This window comes from Littorina saxatilis, linkage group LG4 (genome assembly GCF_037325665.1).
Source record: "Littorina saxatilis isolate snail1 linkage group LG4, US_GU_Lsax_2.0, whole genome shotgun sequence".
In the NCBI taxonomy this organism is placed as follows: domain Eukaryota; kingdom Metazoa; phylum Mollusca; class Gastropoda; order Littorinimorpha; family Littorinidae; genus Littorina; species Littorina saxatilis.
This window is the reverse complement of record NC_090248.1, coordinates 14,294,892-14,309,415: the sequence shown is the minus strand read 5'-3', so window position 1 is coordinate 14,309,415 and position 14,524 is coordinate 14,294,892. Positions and strand designations below refer to the sequence as shown.

Genomic DNA, 14,524 nt, shown 5'->3' with positions numbered 1-14,524 from the left:
ATCTTTGGCTCGCCTCACTGTCCCCTCCTGTCTGTTGACCGGGCCTTGACGTCATAGCACAGGTGAAACACGACTGGTCAGCCCTCTCTCTCTCTCTCTCTCTCTCTCTCTCTCTCTCTCTCTCTCTCTCTCTCTCTCTCTCTCTCTTTCTCTCTCTCTCTCTCTCTCTCTCTCTCTCTCTCTCTCTCTCTCTCTCTCTCTATGTTGCGCAAACAGACCCCTCCTCCCCCTTGTTTTATTTCTCCCCCTCGTCCTCCCAGCCTTCAAAATCATCCGCTGAGGTCCAGTGGTCAGTATTTAAAGGTTCTCGTCCCCACCTGTGTCATCGCATTTACGAGTGTTCACTCGAGCTGGCCTGGACATTCAGAGAACCCAGAGTTAGCTACCAGTGATTTCTATCAGAAACAACACTGTCTCTTCAGCAACTGGACTTGCTAAGTATTAGACGCGACTGTACTTTCTTGCTAAGTTTCGGGAACATTCAACTTGTATTGTCTTCGTCTGTCTTCCAGGACTTCCCAAGTTCAAGTGAGTTCTGGTTTCTACACGCTTCTCTACTTTCGTTTTGTGTGATACTCTCCAACGACGTTGAAGTGAGTGAATTCCCTCAAGATGAGCCTGTAAGTTGGACAATTTGATCTGTACTTTGAATTTTATCTTGTTTTGTTCGTGTGGACGACAACAAGAACTTTCATCGTTCATCTCTGAATGGCAGCTGTTGCTAAGACGAAGATGATTCGAGCCACACTACGAGTTTTCTGAAACCTGCTGCATACTGCTGAACACTTTCACTTTCAATTGTTCGTTTAGATAGATTGTAAACACTGCAGAAAGTGTCTCGAGGGTAGATTAATCACATTGTGAGGTCGTCTTTGGCTCACCAAGTATTAACATTTTCAAAAGCCACATTCGAAAGCTTTTCTTTTGAGAAGAGCACACCAATCTTTTTCACATAGAAATTGGACTGGTGCATAAACGTGGTTCTTGCTTGAAAACAAACTACTGCTGCAAGGCAGAATTCTTGTACACAACATGAACGCCATAATGCATCTCAAAGTACTACTCGCTTTCACTGCCGGGCTAACGCTAGTAACGCAATCACGAGCTGACGCCTGCGGAGGCCTTCAAGGCGTTTATATCTGCAACCCCTCGAACCCAACCCTTTTCGACATCTGCATAGGAGACCAGAAATACACGATGAGCTGTCCAGGTGGCCTGCATTTCAACACGCGTACTCAGATCTGTGACTGGCCTCGGAATGCTGACTGCGGCCAGCCCGCCACCGTGCCCACCCCAGGGTACCGTGAGCTCCAGACCAACCCCTCCAACCCTGACCCCGTTGAAGAGGGCGAGGATAAAAGCTACGACTATGACGAGTCCACGTCCAGACCCGTCACCGTCAGGCACTTGGGACCCAACGACCTGAGAAAAGAGAACGATGACTTCCACAAGGTGCCCCATACTTCAGACCCCAGGTACAAGCTCTTCCACTCCAAGGAACACGACTCTGCCGAGCAGGAAGACGATGCCGACGAGCAGAACAGTGTAGATAACAGCAGACGAAGCAGCAGCCGGTTCGGTAGAAAGAGACCCAACAGGTTCAACGTACAGAGGCAGTCAAGTGATGGACGAAGTGGGAAGCGCCAGAATCCTTACCTCTACAGTGGATCCAAAGGCGAGAGGCACAGACAGATGGTCCTCCAACAGAAAATGCGCAACGAGAGAATCCGAAAGAAGTACAGGAAGACTCAAGACGGTTACGACAAGAACAACGACAACTTCAACCGCAAAGGCAAGAAACCCTCCACCAGGCGCCGATGGTGGCAGAAGAATGAGGATGACAAGAAAAACGAGAACAGCATCAACAACGACGACGATAACAGCAACAAAGGCAGCATCAACGACAACAACATGGTCCAAACCAAAGATGACAGAAAAGTTGGAATCAACGACAAAAGAAGCGAGAACAATAAGAGAAACAACAAAAAGAACATCTACGTTGCCACCAGCGACAGCAGAACACAGGCCAACGCCAATAATCAGAACAACGCCAACAGCATGAACAACAATAACGCCAACAACAACAAGCAAAACGCGGCCGTAGAAGCTTCCACCACGTCTCAAGACCGCTTCTCCCTGGCCCACTTCCCCTGGTGGACCTCCAAATCCGCCACCCCCAGAGTACTGAGACAGAAGTTCGCCCTGCCCACCCCCAAACCTCCAAGCACTGCAAACAAGAACCAGGCCAAACGCAGACCCGTCAGCAGACGTCAGCGACCCGTGTCCAGCGCCGCAGCCTCCGGTTCCAGAAGAAGCGGTCTGGCACCGTCCTTCGCGCCCGCTGCCAAGGCCCCCAAGCCCAAGCAGCAGCACAACGTCCCCCCTCAGCAACCCATGTCCGCCAAGAAGTCCATCACAGCTGCTGCCGCCTCTGCTCCCAAGAGAACCAAGAAGCCTAAGAAGACTGGTAAGTACTCTTTTTCTTGTTGTCGTTAGCAGGGAATCACCCTGGCAGGTCAGTTCTCAAGATACACTAGGTCGTTTTTTGATGTTCCTACAGCGGTACTTTTGTTTTTTCTCGAAGTCGTGTTGGTTGGGAATTTCGGTAGAGTCTAGCAAGACAAAGTCCTTCCAAACGTAACAGTCTTTAGCTCTATTATCAATTTGTTACAACAAGGGCAATTAATACTCTATAAATGTAAAATGTTCATACACTAAAATCAGTGTGAAACTGCAAAATAATGTCGTTAATCCAGTTTTAAGCTGTACGGTGCATTGTCTAATATACCCCGATGTTCTTTTAAGTTGTCAAAGCTAGTTTCATTTAAAGTCTCCTGAACTCCTAATGTTTATATGTGAGAAGTTCATCTTATGTGATGTACTATTTAAAATGCTCTCACACCGCCTTCAAAGGCGCCTAAAATACAAGAATGACTTTCCGAAGGTCTGACTTTATACTTACACTACTTGATAAGTGTGACTTATCTGTACACCTTAAGGATGAACACCGATCAAAGTAAGATGTACTTGCAAAAACCTATACTGTACAATGATTCCCTACGTCTGTTAACAACAAACAGGACATTCTACAGATACCCTTCACGTACCCTTTTGTACCCTTTTGATTAAGCATTTTCAAGATGGGCAGAAGGTTATCAAAGAATTTAAATACCAACAGGAAAGAAATGGCGTTTCCTCCAATCTTTCAGTAGATATTTAACACTTTCTACCCCACCTATGCTGACCAAGGTGTTTTTTAGCCGAGACCAGCTGTGCTGCAGCAGGTCACTCAGAATTGTAGTAACTGTTTGGTAACTGTGTATCAACACGCTGGAATGCAGGCGTTAGATGGACGTTACAGGAAGCGACTGAAGCTAACAGTCTGAGCGGATATATTCGTACCTGGTCAGATAGAGCCATATGAGTGAGTACGGATATATCCGTACATGGGAGACAATGAGTTAAAAAAGATAATGCTAAAATGCAACACTTACGAGAGATAATACCTGTGATATACTCAATAACTTAACGTTCATGAGAAATATGTGCTACCCGTATTTGTCTTTAGTGTTTCAAATTAAGTCAAACTTCCATTCTGGTTTTTAGGATATGGCAACAATTTCACGATGTATCTCCAAACTGAAACATTCGGTTTGAGATTGTCTAAGAACGTCAGGAAGGGCAAAGCTAACAGTTGAAAATGCTCTCCGTCAGTTTAATGTTATAGTAACACATTTGTAGTTTTCCAATCCTTGCAAGAAAATCAAACTTGGTATTATTCCCCCAAATGGATAAATACCTGAGGCATGACTGAAAGCCCTAGGGCTTCAGTGCACCTAGAAGTGAGAAGATCAGTAACTTAAATTTACGACCAAAAGAAAACACAATATTGAAGCTTCTGATTATTGCTGTAGCTTGAGTACATTGGCGATTTTCTCACATTGCTGATCCCTCGCTGTCTCATAATTACACCCCCGGTATAGGGGTGTGTATAGGATTCGGTCGATGTGTTTGTTTGTTTGTGTGTTTGTGTTCGCATATAGATCTCAAGAATGAACGGACCGATCGTCGCCAAACTTGGTGAACAGGTTCTATACATTCCTGAGACGGTCCTTACAAAAATTGGGACCAGTCAAACACACGGTTAGGGAGTTATGGGTGGATTAAGATTCTACAAGGACTTATAGAGGGACATATTAATGGTCAAAGGGAAATAACCTTCTCAGTTGGTGGCAGTGAGAATGGTAAGGACGGGGGTGTTTTTCCTACCTCGGAGGAATTTCTTGTTCCTTCAGTTTAAGGCAAGAAAGAAACAATGCTGTCTCATAGTTCATTCAGCTTTTGGAAGGAAAACCAGAGTAAGACACAGGGCACTTTATCATAATGTCTGTTCGTAAAAGGTTGACCATAGATTTCAAAACCTCATCTGAAAATCCTTGTACTGCATATGTGTACATATTATATTCAGGTATGGCTTTCGTCATGTTAAACCTTTGAAAGAGAGTACTCTTCGTATGTTCCTATGGTAACATGGAAGAACTTACTTTGTAAAATGATTCGTTTTGCAAGATGTGGCTGTGAAATATTTACATCACAAAACGATTCACATTCAGTTCACATCTCTGATTTATTGGTACTCGATATGAGTGTAAAGTCAAGGCACCGTGAAAGATAAAACTTAATTGGAAAACAAGAGAATCAAACACCGGATACCTTTAAGTAAATATCTAAGAAAAACAAAACCCATCTCTCTCTCTCTCTCTCTCTCTCTCTCTCTCTCTCTCTCTCTCTCTCTCTCTCTCTCTCTCTCTCTCTCTCTCTCTCTCTCTCTCTCTCTCTCTCTCTCTCTCTCTCTCTCTCTCTCTCTCTCTCTCTCTCATCCCCTGGAATAGAAGTTTCAATACAAATTACACAGATCGTTATCATGTTTCTAAACTCATGTCAAATGCATTTACAAAGAAACTCCGCACACGGGTTGTAAACAAAAGACACGTTAAACAGATATGATCCTTGCATATAACCACAATCAACTCAATTCATAACATCGTTTGACTATCTGTCCGAGAAATCTACATGCACTGTTCGTGCCTTTTTCTGCTAGGTAATTGCAACACGATTCATATTCTGGTGACTCTGAAATTCGCTCGTTCAAGCTATTTACCAAATTGTTTTTTGAATGCAACATGTTCAATTCTTTCTTGGAAGACACGATTGTGTGTGAATCTGAGTGAAGCATATTGTCATCTAGCCTACTTCATCTGTAACGATCGATGACGAAGTATTGTCAATTTTGAAGCAAAAGACATTTGTTCTAAAACTTCACAGGAAGGCATACGGTTCTAACGTCGTGAATAAGTTGTGTCTTTGTTCCCAGTTCCACTATGCCCCAACCGCCTGTCACAGAAGCTGTGTATTCTCTAATCCAAAACTCATGCAAGAACCAAACCAGAGTATTGCCCATTTGCGGAAGCCGTGAATATGTTCATTTTTGATATGTGCCCGAGTGGGTCTTGTCCCATGTAAATGCCTTGACAAAATAAATGCAGTGAGCAGAACAGTTTTGATGGGAAGGACTGTGCCTTTTAGTCTGTAAAGACAGCTCAATTATTCGGAAGACCTGGTGGCAATTGGCAGGACGAGTTGCACGAAGCAGGTAGTGCGGCACAGGTGACAACACAGTTTTTCTGCATTGTTATTGAAACTTGCAAAGGGGGAAACATTTTGTTCATTTCAAGTAAACTTTATGAAGACATTATTAAGCGAATGTACTTTGAGATTGAAGTAAATGCATGAAAATAAGGTATACTTTTCATTCTGTTCTTACTCACATTTTCAAATGTGTGTAGATCGCGAGATATTTTCAATGAACTATGTTTCAGCAAACAGACATTAATGCAGTAGCTAGAAGGGATCAAGTTAAATCCAAAACAAGAGAGATGAACGTGAGCTCACTCTTGTTTTCAATTGGCCACTGTGCCCCATGGGGCCAAAACTTAATATAAAGTTTCGAAATCTTAATCTAAAAACTTGAATTCTTGTTGAAGCTTCTATTTTTATTGTTACACTACTTTGGTCTTTTTTGTCTGAAATGTTGTCATAAACTGACCTGTGTCATTATGTCGGTAAAGCATTGAGAAAGAAATGCAACAGAAAAGAAACTGTGTACTACTAAAAGAAAAACAACAACAACCATTTCTTCGTTTGACAGTCTTACTAAATGTTTTTATGCTTTAAAAAGACAAACATTCATGACAGGGTTTTTTCGTTACACGCGCATCGACGTTTTAACTCTAAACCTGCCAGTCCTTTAAAAAGTTAAATACAATAATTAAACATGAACATGTATACCTTCTGATATAAGTGTGCTAAAGAATAGAAGCATGTTTCTTTCGAGTATTTTAAACAAAACGAAGATCACGTTGAAGTCTTAAATGTCCTTCTTTTAAAACAATGCAGGTAATAAACAAATTCGAAAGGCAGAGACCCCAGACTTACGCTTATTGCCATCATCACTGATACAAAAAAGGGGACAGTGGTATGCATGTCGCCATCATGATTACTTAGCTCTAGCTTGATTGTTATTGCTTGTCCAGAGGCCCCGTTTACGAGAGAATCCAAGAGAGATAAAGAGAGTGAAAGTGGGTGTGTGTGCTTGCGCGCGTGCATGAGTGTGTGCGTACGTGCGTGCATGAGTGTGTTTGTGTGCCTGCGTGTGTGTGTGTCAAAACATGTGCCACCGATCAACATGCCTTGAAAGGCTGACCAAGATGACATTCCAGATTGATTGCTTGATTGAGTCACACAAAAAGGCGCCGCGGTATGCCTGATGTAAACGCGAGCCGCCACTGGCAGAGTTCAAATTGATTGTCAGACCTCTGTGTATTCAAAGCAGCGCACAATGCAATCACTGCACAACGTGATCTCGCCTTCGAGCGAAAAAAAAATAAAGAGAGAAATATTTGTGTTCTGAGCTCCCACTCCCATTTTCTCTTGGTTCTGCTCACACAAAGACACCAACACACAGATACAGACACAGACATGCACAAGTACACACGCAAGCACACACACACACACACACACACACACACACACACACACACACACACACACACACACATATATATATATATAGGCACACAAATGCACGCACGCACGCACGCACGCACATACACATACACACACACACACGCACACACACACACAAACACACACACATACACGCATACGTACACGCATACACACACACACACACACGTACCTAAAGTGTGGATGGTTACCTAAGAGGCGGCACTGGGTGTAGTGCCTTTCTAGTGCACTTGCACTACAACAGCACTGGGTGCAGTACTCGCTCCGGCATCGAAGAATTTTGCACTAAAAAATGCACAAAATTTGACCTATTTCGTCGCCTATAGAGGACGGAAAGAATGTCATTTTGAACATTGTTATGACATTCTTTCCGTCAAAAAAGTCAATTTAACGGTGTTAAATGAAGCGACCATCCACACAATTAGGTTGCCATCCAGAGTTTAGGTTGCCATCCACGTGTGGATGGTTGCCTTATGGTGATTTAGGCAACCAAACCTGTGGAAACGGGGGTACACACACACACACACACACACACACACACACACGCACAGACACAAGGCGAGACGGAGATGGTACAGAACAGGTAAAGCAAGAAAGAAACAGAGAGAAAGTGAGAGAAGTGATAAGCAGGAGAGATAGTGTAAAGAATGAAAGTGGAAGAGAAGAGAAACTGTCCAAACATTAAACATTAAAGAAGAAAAAATACCTAAATTACCAAACACAAAACCAGCAGCAATTTGTTTTTTGAATACCGACCTGCATTAGCGTTTGTCTGCACGGGAGATCACTCCGACTGACAAACTAATCCATGCTGTCAACAGGCAATGGCGCAAGTAGGGCCGGGAAGGAAAATGGAGGATGATTTGATCGAACAGTTCAGTGGTTTGAGGCCATTTAGCTTCAGATAAGAAAAACACGAGATCACAATTGGCGTCTAGGTGTCCTCTTCTTTTTGTTTTCATTCTTTCTTTCTGTCTTTTTTTCTCTATTTCTTTCTTTCTTTCTTTCTATTTTTCCTTTCCTTTTCTTTAGATAGATGCAAAAGGCAAAGGCAATGTTTTATTTCAAACTCCCAAAGGATACTTTACAAACTGTGCACACGTGACAGGAGACAAACATTTCGTAACATACATGCAAACTAAAAGGCGCGGCACTTCAAACGTTATATGTTCTTCTTGTTCCTCTTTGCCCTGTTACACTTCTTCCTTTGCTTTGTCTTCTTTTTCTCGCCTAGTTTTGTCATTCTCGCTCCTCTCCCTCTCCTGGGCCTTTTCAACAATGGCGTCTATTTGCATAGCACATTGCATGCTCGTGTAATAATGGGCATGCTCCCACTTGCAGGCAGCTTTATTTTCGCTTGACATTTTGCACTGAACGTGAAATGAATCAAATAGTGCGCAGTTTTTGATCGCAGATGTTGCCATTTCGTGCCGCAGGCGATCACGAATGTGGCTGTGTTCGTATCTTTTTAGATTGAATGATGCCACAGTTCATTTTGCTCCCTTTTTTGCAAAGTGGACTTGTGGAGTTTAAAAAGACCTGATGAAAGCGTTTAACGTCGATCGGTAGTCAATAACAAATCCCTAATGTGGGCATCTGACACAGAAAAGCTTCATGATGCATCATACTGGTTTGTAAATCGACAATTTTTTTTAATGATTTTGTGTTTACTTTCTGAGTATAGTCACAAAGGATACGAATGCATCGTGGCTGTTTTCTTTCCAAAAAATCGAATGCCAAAATGTATTTGTCCTCAAATTAAAGAAAGCATTTGTTGTACTGAATATTGACAGTCTTGCCATTTCAAACAGATAGATGGCTTTGCCCCTTTGTTGTGAAATAGAAACTGCAAAATTCAACACACCCTTAGAAGAAAGCCAAACAAACATTTAAACCTAGTAATTTTGCTCATATTTTGCATCAGACTTTATTGAGTTAACTAACCGTTTCTTGCTTGATGTCGACCTCTAACGACTCAACAATTGTTTTTGTCATTATGGAAAAATTAAACAATTAACGTTGTACGTTACTGCTGTATTGTCAATGTATTGACAGACTATATATTCTGTTTGTGATATCTAGCAACATATTGATTCACGTAGCGACCCCCCTGCCCTACATACGATGGCAAAATGATGTCCAAAGAGAATTTGATTGCATCTAACCCGGGAAAACACAGACACACAAAAGCTAATGCTCCTATTAGAATTCGCTTTTTCATTGCCTAGTTGGACATGATTGCATCGTAGCGTGATTCGAATGTCCTTTTGCTGCTGGCAGGTGTTTGAATAATGACGAATTAATGTCTTTTAAATTATAACCACGTTTTTTCTTCTTTTTGGAACCTACTTTTGAATACATTTCAAAATCTCTCTCTCTGTGTCTCTCTCTGTGTCTCTCTCTGTCTCTGTCTCTGTCTCTCTGTCTCTCTCTTTCTCTCTATCTCTCTCTCTCTCTATCTCTTTCTCTCTCTCTCTCTCTCTCTCTCTCTCTCTCTCTCTCTCTCTCTCTCTCTCTCTCTCTCTCTTAGAATTAAACACTTTCTAGATCAGCACTCAAGGTTATTATACTTTAACGCATATATACAAACCATCACAGATTATTGTTCAACCATCTGGGACTCTGCCAGTGCTAATCTTTTTAAAACCATTGTATAGTTTACATAGGCGAGCGCTGAAACTAATTTTACTGAAACAATCCAGTCTTGTATTTGATGATTATAAGAAACTTAAGATTCTCCCACTAAAAGACAGATTTAAATTAAATGAAGGCGTGCTCCTTCACAAAATACTTTCCGGCCGTTTCCTTTTCGTTGCAAACTTTAAAGTCAAACCAAACCGAAAGTTTAACGTCCCAATTCCAAGGATAGATCTCTTCAAATCAAGCTTAGCCTATTCTGGTAGCGTCCTGTGGAATTCTCTCCCAGAATTTGTGAGAGTCCCAATGAGTCTCAATACTTTCAAAAAACACCTTTCACTGTATTTAATGTTAAATTACGAAAAATCACAGTGATGGAAGACTTCGTTTGGTTATATTTTCATTTGTCCAAAGCATCAGTGTTCATTATATCCACACAAAAACACTCAAAGCTTTAATAACACATTTACTCATGCATGTGTATTCAGCATTGTTTTCACTACGTTACATATACGACGCTTTATATTTGTGTATAATATGTAATGTGTAAATATTCATATGTTGTTGTTTTTCTCTACCTTTTTTTCTACGTTAATATCCGTGTAAATATGTGATTAGATTAGTCCCCTCTCTGGGCGAGGGCTGGTTGAAAAAAAAGCTCGTTGTATTGCTTATGCCACAACCCTCGAAAAATAAAATTTGATTTGATTTGATTTGATCTCTCTCTCTCTCTCTCTCTCTCTCTCTCTCTCTCTCTCTCTCTCTCTCTCTCTCTCTCTCTCTCTCTCTCTCTCTCTCTCTCTCTCTCTCTCTCTCTCTCTCTCTCTCTCTCTTGTTAAATAAAGTTCAATTCAATTCAATTCAATTTAATTCAATTCAATTCAATTCAGTTCAATTCAATTCTCTCTCTCTCTCTCTCTCTCTCTCTCTCTTTCTCTATCTCTCTCTTTTTCTCCCTTTTGAAGTTTTATCACAAAATAAAAACCAGTTTATTCTTTGATAACCAATAGTAGTTTTGAGCATTTTCAATCAATATTTAAAGCTAAAAATACCAAACACACACAAACATTGTCGTGATCATTAGTCATCGTGAGCCTGAAACGTGTTTAAGACAATCTGCAAAAAAAATGGAATCGTAATACTTTAGGACCATGAATAAGAAGTTCGCCGCAAGCCAAGAAAAAGGAAGAATACAAACTTTCGTAAAAATAAGCAAGTAAGAAACAGCACACAAAAATATCCCCACGGATGTCTGCTTGATTTTTATTTTGTTATGAAATAACCTAACAGAAAGATGTTAGAAACAGGCAAACATGCTTTTGGTAATAAGATCATTGCCTGTGCACCTTGACAATATGACTAACGACTACTGCGGCAAGAATATAAGAGTATTATCATCATTTTCACGAGTTTTCATTCACAAGCTGGTTAACAAAACACAATGTTCAAATGTAACAAGCCCAAGTAGTGAATTGGTTTTAGCTTTTGGTGAAACGTTGGTTTTCAAAGTAAAAGCCAATCGGGTTGTTTGCTTGATATGTGGAACCATCTCGGCTTTGGATTTGTGTTTCCGAGGACAACGATTGTAAGCATTCACTCTCAAAATATCCAATCAATGTAAATAAGTTGAAGCGTCGAGTCATGGTAAATTTAAACTAAGCTGTGCAATCGCAAATTGTACAACAACAATTCCTACAACAGTTAAAAGAAAAAAAGGCACATGCTAAAACATTACTGAACTCGCAAACATTATGGTAGCTCTGTGAATGCTTAGACAGTAAGGAAAGCGACAGCAAAGTTTACGTTGGACGTGATCTCTTGAGCATCTGACGCGCTTTAGGTCCTGCATTGCATTGTAAAATGTTCGTCCACAACACGGCTCCCTATCATCAATGAGTGTGCGTACTTTTTCACTGCCAAGATGATAACAAACACTATGTTAGGTGGCTTCTTGCCAGACCCGCATTTTTTGTTTTAGCGGTCGTTGGGGAACATAGCGCCTTATGTTACATCTGTATCAACCTCGGTCTTCGGCCTCGGTCGATACAGATTAACCAGAAGACGATAGACCTGACAACAAGCCACCAAACATCTTATATTATCGATGCAATATGATCCACCGGGCTCTGCTTCAAAACTCTTGCCTTTTTATAATGGGGAAGGAATTAGAAATGTTTTTGTTTTTATGAAGCAAACATGTTATCTCGCTAATTTAACATCTGATTTTTTATTCTGCAAATCAATTTTATCACAGGCAACACACGTAAATTGCAAGTCAATCAAGCCACACTCCAATAAATCACCTCCGTGTGTGATTCTTAAAACCGCAAGAATCTTTTGATCTTTTATTTCCGATTTCGTGATCTTTGATCTGCATTCCCCCATGACTGGCTGCAACAACATTTTCTGCTGAGATTACAAAAGTGTGTCAACAGGCGCTTCGCTCAAAATGCTTCCTCCCGCACAGAAGAATCGATAAAAAGGGAGAGCAGAATCGTAAGTCAGGGGGAAGCAATTCCGAAATCGAATCTTCACCTTCTCGCGGTTGGCTTAATAGAACGCTTTTTGTCAAAGGATGGAGGGTGGGAGGGGGTGTTTGGTGAAAGACAAGAACAGAGTAGGTGGGGGGGGGGACTTAGGGTATGGTGGGGGTGGTGTGTAGGTTTGTATGTTGGCTGTAAATTTGGTTTAAAGTATTTGAAGACGCCGTTCTTGAGATGTTGTTGTTTCAGGTCAACCTAAGGCCAAAACAAAATATAGGTGTGGTTACGGTAACATAGCCAAAAAAATAGGGTAGGTAGGTAGGCAATCACTTTTTTTTAAAAACTTTTTTTTCTAATGTGTACAAATTAAACCTACTTGACAGGGAAATAAGTGTGCGACTCGGGCGCTTTCGCTTTCATTGCGTTTTTTGCACTCGTTTTTTTCACTCGTTTTTTTTCTTTTCTTTTTTTTCACAAATGTAATAAAAAGTTATAGGATCGGCCCCTAAAAATAGGGTAGGTCGGGTTACCGTAACCACACCTATTTTTTTTTTAGGCCTAAAGGGTCCACCTGTGTAGGCCATGCAACTGTGACCTATTTGTTCTCATTCAGACATTTTCAAGGATTCCGAGCTCTAGCTTTCGTGTTGTTTAGACAATATTTTCCACACGAAAATTACGCCATACTGGTAGACGGTTTTTAAAAGAGTTGGACTGTTTGGTTGTTTCTTGGACTTTATATGTGGACAAGCAATGAAAGCTCTCTATACATTATCCGAGCCTTCAGAAGATGTCACACGTGTTACTCCAGTCACAGAGCAGTACTAGTTGTGGTTTAATACAGCTGGAGAAGACATGAATGAAAGTGTTTAGCGACACAGGTTATTTCTTTGCGATTCATGCCTGAATTCGACACAGTAAAAGGAACTCTCAGAGTTCTAAAGGTGATGTATGTGGAAAGAGGAAAGCGGGGGAAAAATCAAGTATTCAGAACAGAAAGAATGTAATGTCAAATAATTATTGTACAAATTGACACCAATGCACACACCAAAACTACCGTTCAAATTGCTTGGCTTTAAAACAAAGTAAAACTTTTTGTTTAATCTGCGTAAGGGAATTAACAAGAGCGAGAAAAGCCTCATGTCTAGAAATAGCACACAACGCTTTTCTATGTCTTGGATGGTCCAAAATAGAATAACACATAAACAAGAAACTCCGAAAGAAAAATAAACTTTCAAAAAGTAATTGTTGCCTTAAAATGGTTCCTGAGTTTTTAAAGTCATACGCAAACTGTCAAACTCTACTGTGATCGAAAATGGATATTTGTAGGTTTTCTGTGCTATTTCTGATATTTTAAGCCTGAAACAAGGATGCATTTTAAATTATCTGTCGCAGACATCGAGCAATCTTGATGCGTATCTAGTCAAATATAGACGTTCCTCTTCGGTACTGCTTGTGGAAAGTTGTAATTAAGTTTTCATTTAAACTTCTGCTAACTTTCTGTTTTATGAGCAACAAAATTGGGTCTGCTCACGTAACTTTGTTGTACACTCGAAAATAATCTGCACGTTCTTATTTGTCTGGGGCTTGGTTCAATTTTACAAGCTCTGACCTCGTACAATGTTGGTACTTTTGTAGAAGGGGGTGTAAAACAACAGTCGTCATCAAAAGCGCTGAAGCAGATCAACTCTAGGTGAATTAATTTTATGAGCAGAAATCAACTGCAAGAAAAGTCGCGCACCATCATTCTTATGTAGTGAACATTTCGATTTCTTGGTCTTCATAATAAACGTAGGTTGCCGCCTAATGTAGAAGGTCTGAAATCGTGGCTCAGATGTTTAAAATCAAACATACTTCAAGATGGGACATTTTCATTTGATCGATTTTTAATTCTTGCTCTCACGTTGTAACTTGTTAATAGTAACGATCTTTTACCCGAATGATTTTCTTGAAGACGTTTGCAAGATAGATGAAATAGACACCTTAGTAGTCGGAGTATGCGACAGATGTAGGAAGGGGGAGTGTGTGTGGGTATTTGGTCTTAAATATGCTGAAAGTATTGTTCAGAGCATTCTCGACAAACATGCTGTCGGTCTTTTCAAATTCTACAATGCCACGTCTTTGTGTCAGTCAGGGCCGATCTCTACTTTGAACTATGACATTTTTGAAAGCAGAACCACAAACAATTCATACCGGAAACGAAGCCGTTGACATGTACAAGTTCGTGATTGGAGAGGCAGACAGATGAAGGGAAAGGGGGTTGAAGTACTTGGGAGGAGGGGGTGAGGGCTCCTAAAAGGGAGGAAAAGGAAAGGTCA

The 14,524-nt window shown here is 40.9% G+C and overlaps 1 protein-coding gene and 1 long non-coding RNA gene across 2 annotated transcripts in view; both read left to right on the top strand.

The window, feature by feature from the left end:
• LOC138964044 (uncharacterized) overlaps positions 1-14,524 on the top strand; it is a 428,123-nt gene that overhangs the window by 204,228 nt on the left and 209,371 nt on the right. The gene's annotated exons all lie outside the window — the stretch shown is intronic.
• The window catches only part of LOC138964036 (uncharacterized), a 34,913-nt gene continuing 20,797 nt past the window's right edge, over positions 409-14,524 (top strand). Inside the window, exon 1 of the mRNA XM_070335915.1 lies at positions 409-2,467. Coding sequence (XP_070192016.1) covers positions 1,033-2,467 — 1,435 coding nt within the window. The 5' untranslated portion in view covers positions 409-1,032. The remainder of the gene's footprint in view (positions 2,468-14,524) is intronic.